This window comes from Canis aureus, chromosome 3, assembly GCF_053574225.1.
Source record: "Canis aureus isolate CA01 chromosome 3, VMU_Caureus_v.1.0, whole genome shotgun sequence".
In the NCBI taxonomy this organism is placed as follows: Eukaryota; Metazoa; Chordata; class Mammalia; order Carnivora; family Canidae; genus Canis; species Canis aureus.
In genome coordinates, this window is record NC_135613.1 from 76080555 (window position 1) to 76097664 (window position 17110).

General features: G+C 52.4%; 1 protein-coding gene across 1 annotated transcript in view; it reads left to right on the forward strand.

The window, feature by feature from the left end:
* Positions 1-17110, forward strand: part of GRIK4 (glutamate ionotropic receptor kainate type subunit 4) — a 382506-nt gene that overhangs the window by 302771 nt on the left and 62625 nt on the right. The window contains 1 exon segment of the mRNA XM_077893889.1: positions 3665-3868. Coding sequence (XP_077750015.1) covers positions 3665-3868 — 204 coding nt within the window.

The following is a 17110-nucleotide window of genomic DNA, read 5'->3' on the forward strand; positions in this document are numbered from 1 at the left end:
TGGCAGCAGGGCACCTCTGTGTCAGGTGACATTTAATAACACGCTAAGTGCAGTTCAGACACAGAGCTTTTCTCGTGCGTGTGTGTGTGAGACAGCGGCTAAGAGTCAATAATTCGCACCAGGAATGATTATCTTAATTTAGTCCCTGGGGACTATTTGTGGGTTGTCCTTGGCAGGTGGTAATCCTGAATGACTTAATCCCCCCCCCTTTTTTAAAGATTTTATTTATTTATCTGTGAGAGACAAGAGAGAGAGGCAGAGACACAGGCAGAGGGAGAAGCAGGCTCCATGCAGGGAGCCCGATGCGGGACTCGATCCTGGGACCCCAGGATCACGCCCTGAGCTGAAGGGAGGCGCTCAACTGCTGAGCCACCCAGGCATCCCATGACTTAACCCCTTAAAACTCAGCACGTATCCCTGTTGTCCCATGTTCCTGTCGGGGGACGCGTGGGACATATCCATGATGTATTTGCACAGAATTAGCCGTAGCTCTCATTCCCTGAGCGCTTACCTCGCCGTGTCAGACCCCAAAGTAAACTGTTTGCCTGTGTTACCCCTTCTGTTCCCCCAGCCCTCCTGCCAGGACAGGGGCTCCTGCTCTAGGCCAGCATGCCCGGTCCCCACATCTTCCAGAGTGCCGTTGAGCCCCAAACTTGCTGACATTTTGACTTTCCCGCCTGTCTCCTCCCTCCAAGATGGGCCTTTGGTGTGTTTACTTTGAACACATCAGTGAATTTTTTTAAAAGATTTTATTTATTCATTAGAGAGAGAGAAGCAGGCTCCTCCTCACTGAGCAGGGAGTCTGATCCCAGGACTCTGGAATCATGACCTGAGCCGAAGGCAGATGCTTAACCGACTGAGCCGCCCCAGCACTCCCCACATCAGTGAATTTTAAGTTAACTTGAGAGTAGAGGGTATCTGGAGAGAAGAATTTCATGATGCTCCTTGGGATAATTAAGGGTATCCTGGGATGTTGCCGATCCAGGGGTGGAACCCCCAGCCAAGCCCCGTCCCTGAGGCCATGTCTGAGTGCTGTTCACTCAGTCCACGAGGGCCTAAAGCCAGAGCCAGGTGGGGCTCCCAAGGAAGGGGAAGACCCTGTGCAGGCCCCACCTACATCCTACCGGGGAGCACATCCTAGAGCGTAACTGAACCACATGCGGCCCTGGCCGTGAGCGCAGGGGGAGTTCTGAGAAGTGTGTTGGCATCAGAGGAGGCACCGGGACCCCAAGGACGGAGGTGAGTTAGGCTAGGTGGCAGAAGAGGAGGAAGAGCACCTGGGCGGAGAGGACCCCTTGATCCCAGGACAGCATGTGTGAAGGCAGGAGCCCGGCCCATCTCACGGACTTGGCGGTGAGCTTGGTCATGAAGCAGAGCCACGTCGCCTCCGACGCAGGGCTCCCTCTCCGAAGCACAGTCTTGTGCCTTCTTCTCTCCCACGTCACACCACAAGTCCCTCCCATCCCCTCCCCTCGTGCCCTTGGTCTGTCTGTCCTCCCCAGCCCAGCCTGAGCTCAGCAAACCAGCGCTTCAGCACTTCCATCTCTTAGCTTCCAGCACGATGCTCAGCCCTCCCAGCTCGTGCCTGTCCCAAGCCCAGTTGTCCTTGCAGTCCCTGCGCCCGGCTACCCGGCTACCAGTCAGCCTCCCGACGTCAGCGGGGCCTTGGCACTCCCTGGGCTCATGTCTTGCTCACTCCTGTCAAAACCTCCTGCTCACCCAGCCTTCGCTCCTGCCCCCAACACACCTCTGGGGCCCGGCACGGATTGCGGGCCCTCCGCCCCCTCCCTCCTCTGCACTGCTGTCCACGTCTCCACTTGCCCTCCAGGCCCGCTTCCCAGCGTCGCTGTCCCCTTGGCCCTGTCTCCCTCCGTTCCTCCCTGGGACCTGGCTGTGCCAGCTAGCACTTCTCTTCCTTGGTAATCTCTCCTTCTCCCTGGATTCCTCCTCTCTGCCTGCCAATATACCCTGGTCCCTCCCCTCCACAGACACCATCACCACCCCCTTACCCACGCCCTGCTGCCCCATGCCCAGTTTGGGGGATCGTAAATCATGGTGTTGGTGGACACGGGGGAAATCCTCCAGCCCGGTGCCTTGCAGATGGGGAACTGAAGCCAGAGGAGAGGCGTGGCCCGGAGCAGTCAGGTGGAGAGAGGCCATCCGCCCACCCTCCTTTCTCTCCTAACTTCTCAAAATTCTGGTCCTTTCTCTCTCATGTGCCCCACGTTCACTCCCCATTCCTGCAGAGTCCTGCTGTCGCCATGGCACCTGCCTCAGAAGGGTCGGCGGCAACACCTGGCCCAGGCACCTCTGCACAGCCTGCATCTCCCTCTGTGGGAACATCTGTGCACTTTTTCCCCAGCCTCCCTGCTCCTGGGCTGTCCTGACCACATTTTCCTGACTTTGAGCTTTTCTGGCTGCTTCTGCATTGTCGTCTTCCATGGCTGCTCTTCATTTCCTGCGGCGTAGATCAGTCTTCTGTCTGCGGTGCCTCTTCTGTTTCTCCTCAGTGCTTCTCCTGCGACGGCCTCACGTGTCCTCCGTGCAGAGACCCCCTCCCCAGGCCCTGCCCCTCTTGCCCTCACTCCGCAGTTTAAACATTTGGCCAGGCGTTTCCTCCTAGACAGCCTACCGGCACCCCAAATTCAGCATGGCCAGATCCTCTTCCCTTCCAAACCATCCCTGTGAGCGAGGACGCCCTCCTCGGGTCATCCACCCAGGCCCCTCCCCTGTGCGCCCCGCACCCCACCTGCCGTCGGGCCTGGCCGGCTCTGTCTCTTCCAGCTCCCAGCACTCCATCGTGAGTCAGACTGTGGCTCAGGACCCAGTGTCTCACATCAGGAGAGGGTCTGTCCTCACCCCCACATGCTCTGTCTTATTATTTGATATTCTTAATCATCCAGTCTTGCAAACCCTCCCGATGTGCAGGGCTGCCCTACTTGCATGTACGCTGTGCATCCACCTTGTTCCAGGCTCCAGCACCCCTCCGACCCTAATTCATCTATTTGTCCTCTCAACCACCCCTGCACACACTTGTGCTCCAGCTGAATGGAGGATCCATTGTCCCCTGAAGAGGACACGGTCCTCCTCGCTGAGGACTCAATCTTACCTTTCCCCTGCCTGGGATGCTTTCCATTCATACCTGTTCCATCTGTGTTCCCTCACCCTCTGGAGCCCAGTTTGGATTCTCCCTCCCCTGTGGAACCTTCTCTAGATGTTTCACCGGGAAGATCCACCCCTCTTCCCAGGGCTCTCATGGCTGGACGTGCTCTGCCTTGGGCTGCAGAGGGCGGTGCATGTTCTTACCTTGCCCTGCTAAATTGTCGGCAACCTGTTATCTCACAATGCCCTGTGATAGGTCTGTGTGCAGTAGACAAAAGGAGGGGGTATAAGGAAGGGGTAGGTTGAGGGTGAGGTCAGATAATGACCTGAAACAAGGTAGAGGGGCTGCAGCTTGGCCCCCTGTGCCCTGGGGACCCTTGTGTGTTCCTGGTAAGAGAAGTGCCTGGAGGTCGGGAGGGGAGCTAATGGCCACCACCAGAGTAGTCACGCGAGTCACTTCCCTCTGCCATCTCCTCCCCAACCTCTGCCCCGGCACCCCCATCCCTTGCGGCTGGGACACCAGGGCTAAGATGAGAATGACAGCTGCCCAGTTTTGCTGCAGGAAAACCCGTATTTAATGCTGAAGGGGAACCACCAGGAGATGGAAGGCAATGACCGCTACGAGGGCTTCTGCGTGGACATGCTCAAGGAGCTGGCGGAGATTCTCCGGTTCAACTACAAGATCCGCCTGGTCGGGGACGGTGTGTACGGTGTTCCTGAGGCCAACGGTACCTGGACAGGAATGGTCGGGGAGCTGATCGCCAGGGTAAGGAAAGAGCAGGTGACCTGGACTTGGGGGTGGGCTGGGGAGGGAGATGAAAGGCATAAGGTTGTGCTGTGTATATGCTTGGGAACCATCCACATGTTCAGGCAATCGTGCATTTTTCACGGAGTTGTCCATTCATTGTACAAATCCTTTCTGAGCCGGTGCCGAGCCCGGCACTGGCCATACCCATTGGTGAAGAAGACCACCATGATCCCTGTCCTGTGGCTCTCAAGGCTCAGCACCTGTCATGGGTAATGGAGGTTTGGACCAATAACATGGCTTTGGGGGCTTGGGGCCCATTTCTGGAAGACCCTGGTGCTTTTGTTTGTTCTGATTATTTTACTGCTCGGCAGCACCCCCTGCCAGAGCTTGGACAGACCTAGGAGAGCACAACATGCCACAGCCGTTGACTTTGATGCTGGCGAGGTGCTGCCAAGGGAGAGATGATACAATAACGGGGAAAAAGGGATCAACCGTCTGAGCAGGTGGTCACAGTTATGGTGTTTTGTGACTTCTCGTGTTATTGCCTGCTGGTGTTAATGTGCTTTCACAGACCTAGAGTCAGGGTGCACTTGGACAGGCTATAGATTTTCAAGGTGAACGTGGAGACTTGGCAAAAATGCAGGTGTGCATCACAGAATGTCAGTCTTCTGTTCGGTTAGAGCAAGGGTGTACAAAGTTCTTCCAGCGGGAAATGTCTTCTTGGCTCACACTATTAACACCTGTAAAAATTAATTAAGTCATTACTGATTCACGATCCTTATTTCCATAACGGGGTTTTTGTGGTCAGGTCCTGGTGGTGGACCCTCCGTGCAGAGAGCACAGACCCGGGTTCTTAGTATGACTTTAAACCAAGCCCTCCCCCTCTTTCCAAGTGAGGCCTCCCATGTGCATGATGCTTTACATTTATTATCTCTAATCCTCTTTATACATACCTTTTAGCTAGTTGTTATCCTCATTTTACAAACGAGCCATCTGAAGCTCAGAGGGCTTGAATGACTTGTCTGTGAAGCCACACGGTTAGTAGGAGATGGGGCTGGGACTTGAACCCAGATCTGTGTAACGCCAGGGCCCTCGTTCTTCCCACAGACACACACCACCGCAGCTGGACTGCGATGTCGCCACGGAAGGGATCCTTCTGTCCCGGCCCTTTCTTGTCTCTTCCTTTTTAGGCTCCCTCCCTCCACATCCTCCTTTCCTTCACCCTGGCCTTCTTCCTTTCTTCCTTCTTTTTTTCCCCTGCCCTTTATCTGTCGAGGTAGTATGATTTTGACACTTCATATGTACCAGACTTGGGACCTGAGACAAATTTTTGCCATCATCGTCGTCAAGGATAAAAATGTTAGTTGGACTTTAAATAAGCTGTCCTTGACAATGCATCATGCACCGTTCTATCTAGACAGGAGTCTGGGAAGCTATTGAAGAGCCAGGAGGAGGGGCACTTCGGAGGCTGCCTGGCAGTAGAGACAGCATTTGCAATGACCCGGCGGGGTCCACGGCAAGACTCGTGCAGGGAGCTGGGAGCGCTCCAGTGTGAGTGATTCCAAAGTGAGACCTTGCTCACAGGGAGAGGCTTGTGCTCAGAGGACTGATCAATCGACAGAAGGCCGCAGAAGGCCTAAGGAGCCCTGGAAGCATCTCACAGGGGCAGGGGCCGGGGGTGAAGGTTTCTTCAGAGAGGTGTCTGTTCTCTCTGAGACTCGAGCCCACCCTGCAGACGATGCCCTCGCTTCAGCACAAAAGCTGCTGCTCTTCTGTACAGTCCCAGACCCCCTCCTGAAAGTTTTCTTGTTTGCCTTTCACTGTGGAGGCGTAGCCCAGTGGTTAAACCCCAGAAAGGTAAACTGTCAGCCCTTTCCTTCTCTTACCGATCACCTTGAGCCCGTGTCTCCAGCCCCCTTGGGCTGCCTGGTGACTGGTAGGGTGACTTCAGGGATGTCAGAGTTAGTGTACTGCCAATCCCCTTATCAGCCCCCTAATGAGCTGTGACACGGACTGGCAGGGAGAGGAGAGGAGTCTGGGGCTCAAGGACATGCAGTTACATACCAAATGACTTAGGCAATCAGCCAGGGATCTTAAAATGCACCCCAGGTCGCCTTTCAAGCCCAAAAGCTGCTGCTTTGGTCTCATCAAGACTTGGCTATGTAGTATTAATTAATTAATTACTGAAACCATTATTTCCATAAATCTGTATTGGACACCTTCTGCTATTCCAGATACTGAAGATACTTTGGGGGGACAAAATAAACAGACACTGCCCCCATGAATCTTACCAGCGAGAGACAGATGTTAATGAAGGATCATGTTAATAGATAATTTCCGGGATGCCTGAGTGGCTCAGTGGTTGAGTGTCTGCCTTTGGCTCAGGGCGTGATCCCTGGTCCAGGGACCGAGTCTGCATCGGGCTCCCTGCCAGGAGCCTGCTTCTCCCTCCGCCTATGTCTCTGCCTCTCTCTCTGTGCCTCTCATGGATAAATAAATAAAAATTTTTAAAAAATAGATAATTTCCAACCATAAGTACAAGGGAGGCAAAGTAGCAGGAGCTCTGAGAACACACCTGAGGACAGTGGGATCCAGTCTTGAGGGGCAAGGGGGCAGAGGAGGGAAGGCTTCCCCTGGGAAGTGATGTCAGAGCTGGTGTCTGAGGAATAAGAGCTTTCCAGCCCAAAGGCTGTCTGAATGCCACTGGAACTGAGCCTGGGCAGGAGTGGGTAATGCTGGGACCCCGCCTCCCCTGGGTTCACCGCTTTGATATGTCTGCCAAGATGTTCCCCTAGGTTTACATTAGTCCTAAAGCCTCCTGGATCCATCCCATTTGACCTCCTCCCCAAGTCCCACGGGAACATTTCAGAGGCTGGAACAGAAGAGCCTTGAACATCCCAGCCAGAAGAAATTTCAGAACCCACCACCCCTCAATCTGTCGCTTCTACAGATGAGGAAGTGGAGGCTCAGAGAGGTTAATGATCCCATAGCTGGAGAGCTATGTTGAAGCCCTGGTCTCTTCCTGCTCATGGTCTCAGAGGACACAGATCCTGAGGGTAGACAGACCTAAGCTAAAGGTGCAGTTCATCCCCTTCTAGCTCTCAGTTCTTAGGCAAGTCATCCTATCCTTTCCAATTCTTCCTCAAGGCTTCAGTGTTCATTTGGAAGATTTTTTTTTTTTTAAGGATTTAGAATAACACACACACACACACACACACACACACACACACAGGGTCTGACACCCGGGAAGTGGAAGAGTTGTCTTAAGCCAGGGCTCCCTAGAAAATTGAGCCCAAGGGGGGAAGCTGCCCAGCTGACTCAGGGAACATTGTTCCGAGGCCGCTGGAAGGAGAGGGGATGGGGGCAGCAGGCCAGGGGGACACATACGAGGGAGTGTGTCCCGTGCTGCCCATAGCTCTGCACCAAGCACAGCTGAGTGTTGGCTCCTCAGAGAGACCCAGGAAACTGCTGCCTCACCCAACAGCCCGTGGTGACACGGGGGAGAATTTATGTGCTGAGTCTCATGTCCCGTTGGCTGAGCTTGCCTCCACAGAGCATCACCTTCCGCATGCTTCTGGACTGTGTCCCAGAACCCTGTGGGCACTTTCAAAGAAGTCAGATCCTGAGGTAATAATGAGAGCACCCCTGGTACAAGCCATGGTGGGTGGGTGTGAGCAGCTGACCCCCTCCCTGCCTGTAGCTTTGACTGCGGCTGGATGAGCCAGTGCAACCCCATTTTCGGGAGGTCCGTGTACTCTTGCATCTCAGCAACCTCAGGAAGTGTCAGGGCTGGAGGCTGGAGGCTGGAAGAACCAGGAATAAGGGGTGAGGTGAGGCAGCAGGAAGGGTCAGGAGGAGTGGACAGTGGGCCAGGCCAGCCAGGAGGGTGGAATGCCATGATGTCAGGGCCCCAGCCACTGAGCACGTGACCGAATGTGTCGTGGATTGTGAGGTTGCAGCTGCCGTCTTTCTTTTTTTTTTTTTTAAGTAAGCTCTAGGCCCAACATGGGGCTTGAACTCACGACCCTAAGATCAAGAGTCAACACACTCTACCAACTGAGCCAGGCAGGCGCCCCTGAGGGGTGACTATGATGAGGCTCACTGAGGTACACCGGTTGTGTCTCAGTGCCCCCTCCTTGTTCAAGGAGAATGCCTGCCCCCGTACAAAGCCTGAAATTAAGCCAGTCAGCTCTTGGCAGCTAAGAGTGAAAACGATTGTTCACAGCATCACACTGGGGTAAGCCTGAGATTTCTGCATGGGGACGTAGCGGCCCTGGGCCAGTGCCTCGTGCCAGGGCTCAGGGCCTGTCCTACAGGCACATGCCGCTTTGGGGGCCACTCAAGAGTGTGCAAAGGGTGAGGCACCCGGGCTGTGTGTGTACAGGGCTGCCCAGCAGCTTCCTCTGGATATCGACATAGCGAGTACAATAAGAACAGCAGCAAGAGAGAAGGCTAGATATAAGGGGGACCGTAGCCCACACACCGGGGCTAGCGGCTACCTGGCTGAGGAATCTCTTCCTTTAGAGAGTTTGAAGCTTACTGGATGTGTGAGTGATACGGAGAGAAACACAGAGGCCCGGGCCGTGTCCAGTGGGTGTCCTAGAGCCTCAGAGTTCCTGTCCGTTATCACCTGCTTACCCAAGGCCGTGGGGCTCAGACACATGGCGTATTAGCTGTAGAAGAGCATTCGAGCATGTTTACTGCATCTGTTTGGAAGTCATCAGAATATGTCTCTTGGCACAAATCCCATTACAAGTGGGAGTGTGGTTGGAGTGACAAATGGATTCACATCAACTAGACTGGGTGGGTGGCCTCTTACCCCATGCTCTCTTTGAGCACAAAGATGAGAAGGATGACTATTTGGGGAAGCTCTCGGGTCCGGATTTGTTTTGCCCCAGTCAGAGCCTTCCCAGCCGAGCCCACAGCAGGTCTGCCCACAGTGATGGCGTGTGTTGGTGGAGGTGTACTTGACAGAGAGGAGGGGATGAACTGGAGTGGTGTGAAGTGGGAGGGACCCCAGGAACAGTCTCGGGGCCCTCCTGTATCACTCCAATAAACTTATTTTAAGTTTTCATTGAAATTGTTCAAGGTCTTCAGATATACAGGTGAAGAGATAGGCCCCAGGTCACTCTATGATGGGAGGCAGTTGGCTAAAAGCATGATAAGAAGGATAGTGATGGGGAAGAGCAGGGTATGGAGAGAGGACTGGAGGATGGGTGCCTGATTCTGCTGGTGACCTCTAGGAGAGGTGCCTGCAGGTGGTGATGCTTGACCAGAATCTTCAAGGGTGAAGAGAGGTTGGCTAGGCATGGAGGGATATGGAAAGAGAAGAGCATGCCAGGAGGAAAGCAGCATGAGATCCTAGGCTGAAGGTGCATGGATGGTTTCTGTTTAAGGTTAGAATTCCTAAAATAAATCATGGCAGGAAATGAGACTAGGAAGCAGGCAGTGGTCATTGATGAAGGGCCCATTGTGAAGGACCCGCGGTGTAGAGGAAGGACAGCTGGACTGGGCCTGGGGGTGGGGGGGACAAGACAGAGGCAGAAGAACCATAGAAATGGCTCTGCTCTCCCAAGAGATGATGAGAACCAAAAGTAACTTGGGAGTTCAAAGAAGGTACACATTCAAAGTCTCTCTTCAAGGTAGCAGGTTTTCTTATATACAGAAAAATATAATCTTTTTAAAAATACACATTTTAAAAAATATTATTTATAATTCCACCATCCGGTAGTACCCCCAGTTAACATTTCAGTATCATCCCTCCTGATTTCTTAACGAATATATATTTTACACGAGTAACCATGAGGTCATAGTGGATGTACTGTTGAAAACTATTTAATAGATCAGACATCAGGACTCAGGGACCAAATGAGTGTGGAGCATGAGAGAAAGGGAATACAGTAAGAAGACCCCCCAATTTCTGACTTGGACATCCAGGTGGATGGTAGTGCCAATTGTTGAGGTGGAAAATTCAAGAGGAAAATCAGGGGTGGGAGGAAAGGGGAAGATGAGTTTAGCTTTGGAACTGGGAACTTTGAAATGCCTTTCGGACGTCCAGGTAGAGGTGTTCAGCGGAGAGTTGGCTATGGTGGGCTCGGCACACTAAAGCTGTAGATGTAGGAGGTGGCTGCTGAAGCCACGAGCGGGGAGGCATTGCCCAGGAGAAAAACACACGCTCAAGAGGCTGCTCCAGGCCATGGAAAGAGAGTGGATAAAGAAGTCTTGCAGCCCTTGAAAGGAACTACAGAAAGGTATTCCTCAGATGTAGCAATACGGGAGTCACTGGCAAGAGTTTCAGTGCGTGGCGGACTAGAACAGGGGTCCGTGGACGGTCAAATGCTGGTGGCATGGTCTTTAAAGAAGCCTGGCTTTTGTCAGAAAGCAGGACAAGGGGTGGTAGCTAGAGGAGCTGTGGAGTGGAGGGGTGAGCTCTTGTTTATGATGAACCCAGTATGGAAAGGGCTGCTCAGGGTTCAGAGTTGAGAATAGTGGGGGGATCTGGGGGGGCTGCTGGGGCAGCCACACAGCCGGAGCAGGACTGGGCTGGGTGACAGCAAGCCCTGGGATGGAACATGGGGTGGGGGGTAGAGTATTCTCAGGGGGTTTTGGAGTCCTCACCAAGACTGGAGAACTTCTTCCCAGGGCGGCGGATAACTGGGAAGCAGTGTCGTCAGGTGGGGTCTCTGTCCGGGGCGCTGTCTCAGTAATGCTTTACATTTGTGCAGTGATTCCATGTCCAAAACCACTTGCACGAGCGCTCAGTCTTTACCTCTCACCACAGCTCTGTGAAGTAGGTATTATTAGGTCCCTTTTATAGATAAGCAACCGGAGGCTTAGAAGTACAAAATGATTCTCCCAGTGTCCCACAGCCAGTGGCGGGGCAAGGGGAGGCTTGGGCATGGAGTCCTTGGCCACGGTGGTTCACGGCCTTGCCCCACTGGAACGGCAGCCTCCTGTCCCTGCAGCTGCAGGGGCGCCTGAGGAGCTTGTCATTTGGGTGTTTGACTTCAGCTCAGGTCATGATCCCAGGGTCCTGGGATGGAGCCCCATGTCAGGCTCCCTGCTCCGCTTCTCCTTCTCCCTCTGCCCCTCCCCTGACTCATGCTTTCTCTCTCTCTCTCTCTCTCTCTCTCTCAAATAAATAAATAAAATCTTTTTAAAAAAGTGAAAGAGCTGGGTAGATGACCTCCATGACCCCTTCTAACCCTGTGAGGATGAGGCATTCTTTTTCTCTCTCTTCTTTAAAGATTTTATTTATTGTTCATGAGAGACACAGAGAGAGAGAGGGAGAGACACAGGCAGAGGGAGAAGCAGGTTCCCTGCAGGGAGCCCGATGCAGGACTCAATCCCAGGACCCCAAGATCATGACCTGAGCCAAAGGCAGATGTTCAGCTACTGAGCCACCCAGGGGCCCTGGGTGAGGCATTCTTATGGTGAGATGGAGAGCGCTGCTGTCCTGGAAGGGGGAGAGCCTGCATTTCACATCCTCAGGACCCAGCTCAAAAGCACATTCAGGAAGAGAAAGAGTCCGCCTCTGGCTTCCGAGTTCAGAACCAACCACCCTGTTGGCATTCAACACCATGTTGGCAGAATGGCACATTTAGGTTCAAAGAGAAAGGGGCTTTGGAAGGCTTAGAATCAAGGCTCATAAGCCTTTGACATCAAATAGCTCTTACCAGTGACATTTTGATGAATTAAGTGTAAATGAAGCTGAAATGCCTCATTCCATTTCCCCTGCTGGGCCTTTGAAAAGGGATTGGGGAGCGAGTTTGCCAGAGACCTGGTGGGATGGGCCGTCCATGGCCTCGACCCACTGGGAAGGTTGTCCAGAGACATTTTGCTGAACTAAAAAAATACCACAGCCAGTCCCCTGGGATAACTTTTCACCATGAAGCCAGAGACTATTTTAACTGCAAATAGGTCATAGAATCCTATTCTTTAAAAGACAGATACTGATCCAGAGGCTCAAACTGAGTGTTCAGCTCTTCCCCCATGCAACAGCCAAGCTCCGGGAGCATTTTACTCTCTCTTCCCTATTAAGGCTTGGTTTCTGAATTAAATCAGAAAGATATAGGCTTCAGTGATAATTCATTGACTCATTGATTGACTGACTCATTCATTCATTCATCGAAGTGTCCCCTCTCTGACAAGCACTATTTGGAAGTGATCAATTGCCAGTAAGGAGTCCGGCATCTACCCTAAGAGGCAGACAGGTAAAGCAGGAATTATGGGGCTGCATTAATAGTGATGGTAATAATAATGGCTGACATTTATTGTGTTTCCTACAAGCCAGGCACTGTTCTAAGTGCTTAATTATATGAACTCATTTAGTCCTTCCAACAACCAAATATTGTTGCAGATGAGGAAACTGAGTCCCAAGGCAGATGAGGAATGTTTTCGGGTCAGTGAGGCAGTGAATGGCAGGGGCAGGTCTGGTAGAAATATGGGCAGGGATGAGCAGGGAAGGGCTCACCAAGGAAAAGACGTAGTGAGGATGGAAGGGGATCATCTTGGTACAAAAGAATATTCTAGATGCAGTGAACGCCAAGATACAGACCGAGCAGTGTAAATAGGTTCTGTGTGGCCAGAGTCAGACATGGGAAGGAACAGAGGAGAGTAGAGCTGTAGGCAGAGGTCAGTTGTGATCGGATTTATGTATTTGGACATTTAAACTGTATCCAGAAGGCTAATGGGGAGCTTTTGAAGAGCAAGGTGGGCTGTTTTATTTGAAGAAGGGAGTGACAAAATTGGCTTTGACTCCCAAAGGTTCCTCTGGCAGGAGAGGGGGGAATGGGTTGGACATGGGAAGACCAGATGCGGGCCTGCTCGTGAGACAGCTGCCCCGTGATCCAGGTGGATGGGACGGGGCTCCGGTCAAGGCCATGGTGGGGAAGATGCCCAGGAAAAGATGGCAGCGTGTGGGGATTTCAGCCTTAAATTCTAGGATCTGTGAGTGGAGTGAGCTTCCCTTTGTGTCGGGCATTAAGTGTGGGTTCGGGTACTTGTTCTCAGAGGAAGAGGGATGACTGTTTGACTCTGGGAAAGGCCCTTTCTGGAAGAGCATCATGAGGGAGGCACGTCAAGTAGCAGTGTTGACACATGACTCCCAGAGACCTGGGAAGGGAGGAAATCCGTCTTGTCCGGCTCATTATTCACAGATCATTGTCCTTGAGAAGAAAAGGGCCAGAGCCCTGGGCCGCACGGTGGGCCACAGCCGCCTCCGCCCTCCCTCTCAGCAGTCCCTGCCTTTATACCACTCTGTCTCATTTCCAGTTCTCAAAGCTTCTTTTCTGCCACACGCCTCCTTTTACCTACCTGATAAAAAGCCAATAAAGGGGTTTTGAGACTGAGGCCACACTCCCGTTCTTCCGAAATGACTGTATCGATGGCCACCAATGCAGCTGGGCTCTCCTGTCTGCCTTCGTGACTGCTCCCCTCTCTCCATTCAGGGGTGCCCCGCAAGCACCCCACAAGGCTGGGGCTGCAGAGCCACAGCCCGAGATCTGAGCCCCCAGATTCAGCAGAGGGTTCTGCTAAGGCCTCCAGATTTTCTCCTTATTCTCGCTCCCCTTGGCTTTGTGGAGACTCGGGACAGGGCCAGGGTGGAGGGGCGGTCTCCTCTGCTCCAGACACTTGGTCACATCTCTGCCCCCAGGAGAGGAAGAGAGTAGGGGTGTCAAGGGCCAGATACTATATAGGAGCTCCTCTCACTGCACCACAAGGGACATGTGAGAACGGATGACTGGAACGGAGAGCGATTTTGGCCAAGTCTTCCTGTCCTCTGTGTCTGCTTGCTGGAATAATGGGGAGGAAGGAATAAAAATAGGCTGCTCCAGGAGAATGGCTGTAAGAGAGATGGCCTGAGTGGCCAGCTGGAGAGACGCACTTGGACAACCCTTGTATCCTCAACCCTGTTATCTTGGGGGAGGGGGGTGTTATTTATTATACCTGCTTTCTTTTTACAGACTATGAACCCGCAGCCCCAGAGAGGCCAACTCCTGGAATTGCCAGGATTTGAAACCAGGACCCTTCCCTTTAGGAGCTCTCCAGCTAGAAGGGCAGGCAAACAAGCCGAAATTATTTTAACACAAAGGTGTATGGGATAAGTGCTAAATTAGAAATATAAACTACATCATACTTGGCAGCATAGGAGGCAGAAATCGCTTCTGTTTGGGGGCTGCTAGGATGGGTTCTTAGTGGGAGGAAGACTGGCAGCTCCTTGAGGGCAAGCACAATATCTTATTCATCTTGACATCCTTATGCACCTAACACAGTGCCTAGAACACAGCAAAACTTTAATAAACAGTTCCTTCGAATCCTACGGAACAAGGCGCCATACGATAAGTACCCCTTGCGGAAACTTAGGGAGGTCATCCCTCAGCAGGTTGATGGCAATCCAGCAGCCAACCCAAGGTGTAGAAAACTAGGTGATCAATTGAAGAGTCTGAATCAGCAGAAGGTAATTTATCACCTACTATGTGTAGGTCACAGTGCTAGGGGTTTGGGGTAAAAGGGCAAACTGGATTTGGTTCTTTGAAAGGTTACAGACCAGGTGGTATGGAGCTTGGGGGGGGGGGCGGGGGTTACAGACACTTCAAAGAACTGTTTGTTCCAGTGTGACCATGAGAGGTGTGAGTACATTGCTAGGCGAGCCCTGAGCCGGGCAGGACCAAGTAATGGCATTGTACATCACCAGCTTAAAGCCTTATGTCCCCAAAAGCCGTCTTCTAGAGCATGAGAGCCAGAGAAGGTCGGCCCAGATTCAGGAAAAGACTTCGGAGCTCTGTCTCCCTGTCCTTAGATCCCTGTGGTCATTCTTTTCCACGACAGGAATTGATAGGGGGATCTCAGGGGCTTTGGAGTTCGGCTGTGTTCAGGGCTACCTCAGCAGCTTCAGCCTGGGAACTCCTCCAAACCCCATGGGCATCGAGAGGCAGCCTGGGAAATTGTCAGAAGGCTCACTTCTTGGGAATTATTTCCACCTTCCCCACTGAGTGCCAGCTGTTAAGGGGAGTGAGGGGTCTGCAAAAGAAATGGAAATGTATTAATTAAGGCATCTCTAAAAGCCTTCTGAGAGATTAGCTTGCCGTTCAACAGAAGAGACTGGGCAGTAGGGAACTGATTTGGGGCAGGGGTTGGGAAGGAAGCTATAGAAAGTGGTATCTTAATATCCCCTAAGGGTACTCTGGTCCTGATTGCCCACCCCCCATGGCAGGGCAGGGGTGAGATATTATCTGCAGGCTCATCCACGCTCTGGGCTCTAAGAGGCCTTTCAGGAACTCCAGTTCAGCACCTGGGCACTTAACCTCTATCTTGGTCCCCAAAGCACGTTCTTGTTCACCATCCAATTTTAGTAATTCAGCTCCTGATTATTCCTCAAGCCCGAGTCTCTCATGTTGCAAACCCTGGTCCTTGGGTTCCCTTTGTAAGGAGCCTATCTCTGAACCTGAGGCCAGGGCTCTACTAACCCTGCTGATGTATCCCATCCTCAGCCAATATTACCTACCCCTGGATACATGGATTCAACACCAGTTGCGGCTTCAGGTTGGTAAGACACAGTTCTTACTTTCACTGAACTCACGTGCGATATACATAGGACCTCCAAACACAGTTGTACAGGTTGCGTATTGCACGAGGAATGAATGGGACCTGAAGGCGGCGAGCCGTCACGCTGCTCTACTAACACGTACCGTGGTGTGGACCTGTGTCCACCTGTAGACTCTCTTCCTAGAGAGAGGCCTTCAGTTGGCCAAACTATGTGTCCAGTAAGTCTACTGGGAGGATCAATTTTTATAAGTCATACCCTGGCTGCAACTATACTGGGAATGAGGCCCGGTGTATAAACATAATGAGACCATACATGCGATATATGCAAAATAGAATCTTACACAACTTTTGGGGAGGAACAGGGAAACAGTTCGCCTCTAGGAAGCCAGGCAGGACTTTGGAACAGAGCTAATGATAATAATAGCTATTGTTTACTGACCGTCTGCTATCTGCCAGGCGTTTGTCATAATCAGGTCCTCTCCAACAACAATCTTAAAAGATAACTATCATTATTCATATTTTATAATGAAGATGCTGAGGTTAGCCCCAGCTTAGCAGAGAGGCTAATTCAAGGTCACGCAGCTAACAAGGGACTGATCTGGAATTCAAAGCCAAGGCTGCCTCACATCAAAGTCCACAGTCGCTCTAACACACTACGATGCCTGAAAGGGAGGTACCGTCAGGTTGGGCCTTGATGGACAAGTAGGAATTTGACAGGCAAGCACCGGGGGGGGGGAAGAGTTGCAAGCAGGGAACTACGTGGGCAGACAAACAGTCTGAAATAGTTGACAGCTTCAAGAACATGAGTCGTGCGCCGTAGGCTCCTCATGGGCTGAAGGGAGTTCGGTAGCGTGGTGCTGGTGATGCTGGGAAGGCATGGCTAGGCCAGGTTGTGAGGAGCACTGCGAGGTGATCGCTGCGAGGCACAGGGGCTCTGTTTCAAAGACAGTGGGGAGCTGCTGGAGTTTTGTAAGCAGAGGAGCGACACAGTTAGATCCTTGGTATAGAAACAGGTTCTAGAGCGGTGGTTCTCAAGCTGTGGTCCTTGAACCAACGGCAGCAGCATCACCCAGGACTTGTTTGAAATCTGAATTCGGAGGCCCCATCCCGACCTGCTGAGTCAGGAACTCTAGGGTGGGACCCAGCAAGTTGCTTCTTTACGAGCTTTTTGAGTGATTGTGATGCACGTTCAAACTCAAAAGCCCTGGCCGGTGCCCGTGCATCTCCACTTTGAGAACCATTGGTGTCCATGCGGCTCAGTAGATGGATGAAGGCACTGGAAGTGGAGAGACCAGTGCAGAGACTACTGAATAATTCAAATGAAGACGTGAATGATGGTGGCAGCGCGGAGAGCGAGTTGCGGTAATGGATTAAGCAGGCATTGCAGAAGGAAAACGGATGGGACTTGGTTATTGAATGGGGAGAGCAGAGAAGAGAGGCCGAGGGCAGACTCCAGGCTGACTCCCGCTCTCTGTTTGGATGACAGGTGGCTGGTAAAGTCACGAACTGAGAAATAGTACATGGAAAAAGAGTAGCTTTATGTGGCAGAGATGTACGCGGAGAACATGACATGAGTCCGAGGTGCCAGCAGGACTCCGAGGGCGAGAAGGACAGGACGTGGTGGGCAGAAGGCCAGAGGGAGGGCAGAGCTGGGCCTGCTCCCCTTAGAGAGTCATCAGGATGCCCGCGGTGGAGAAAGGGAAGGACGGTCCA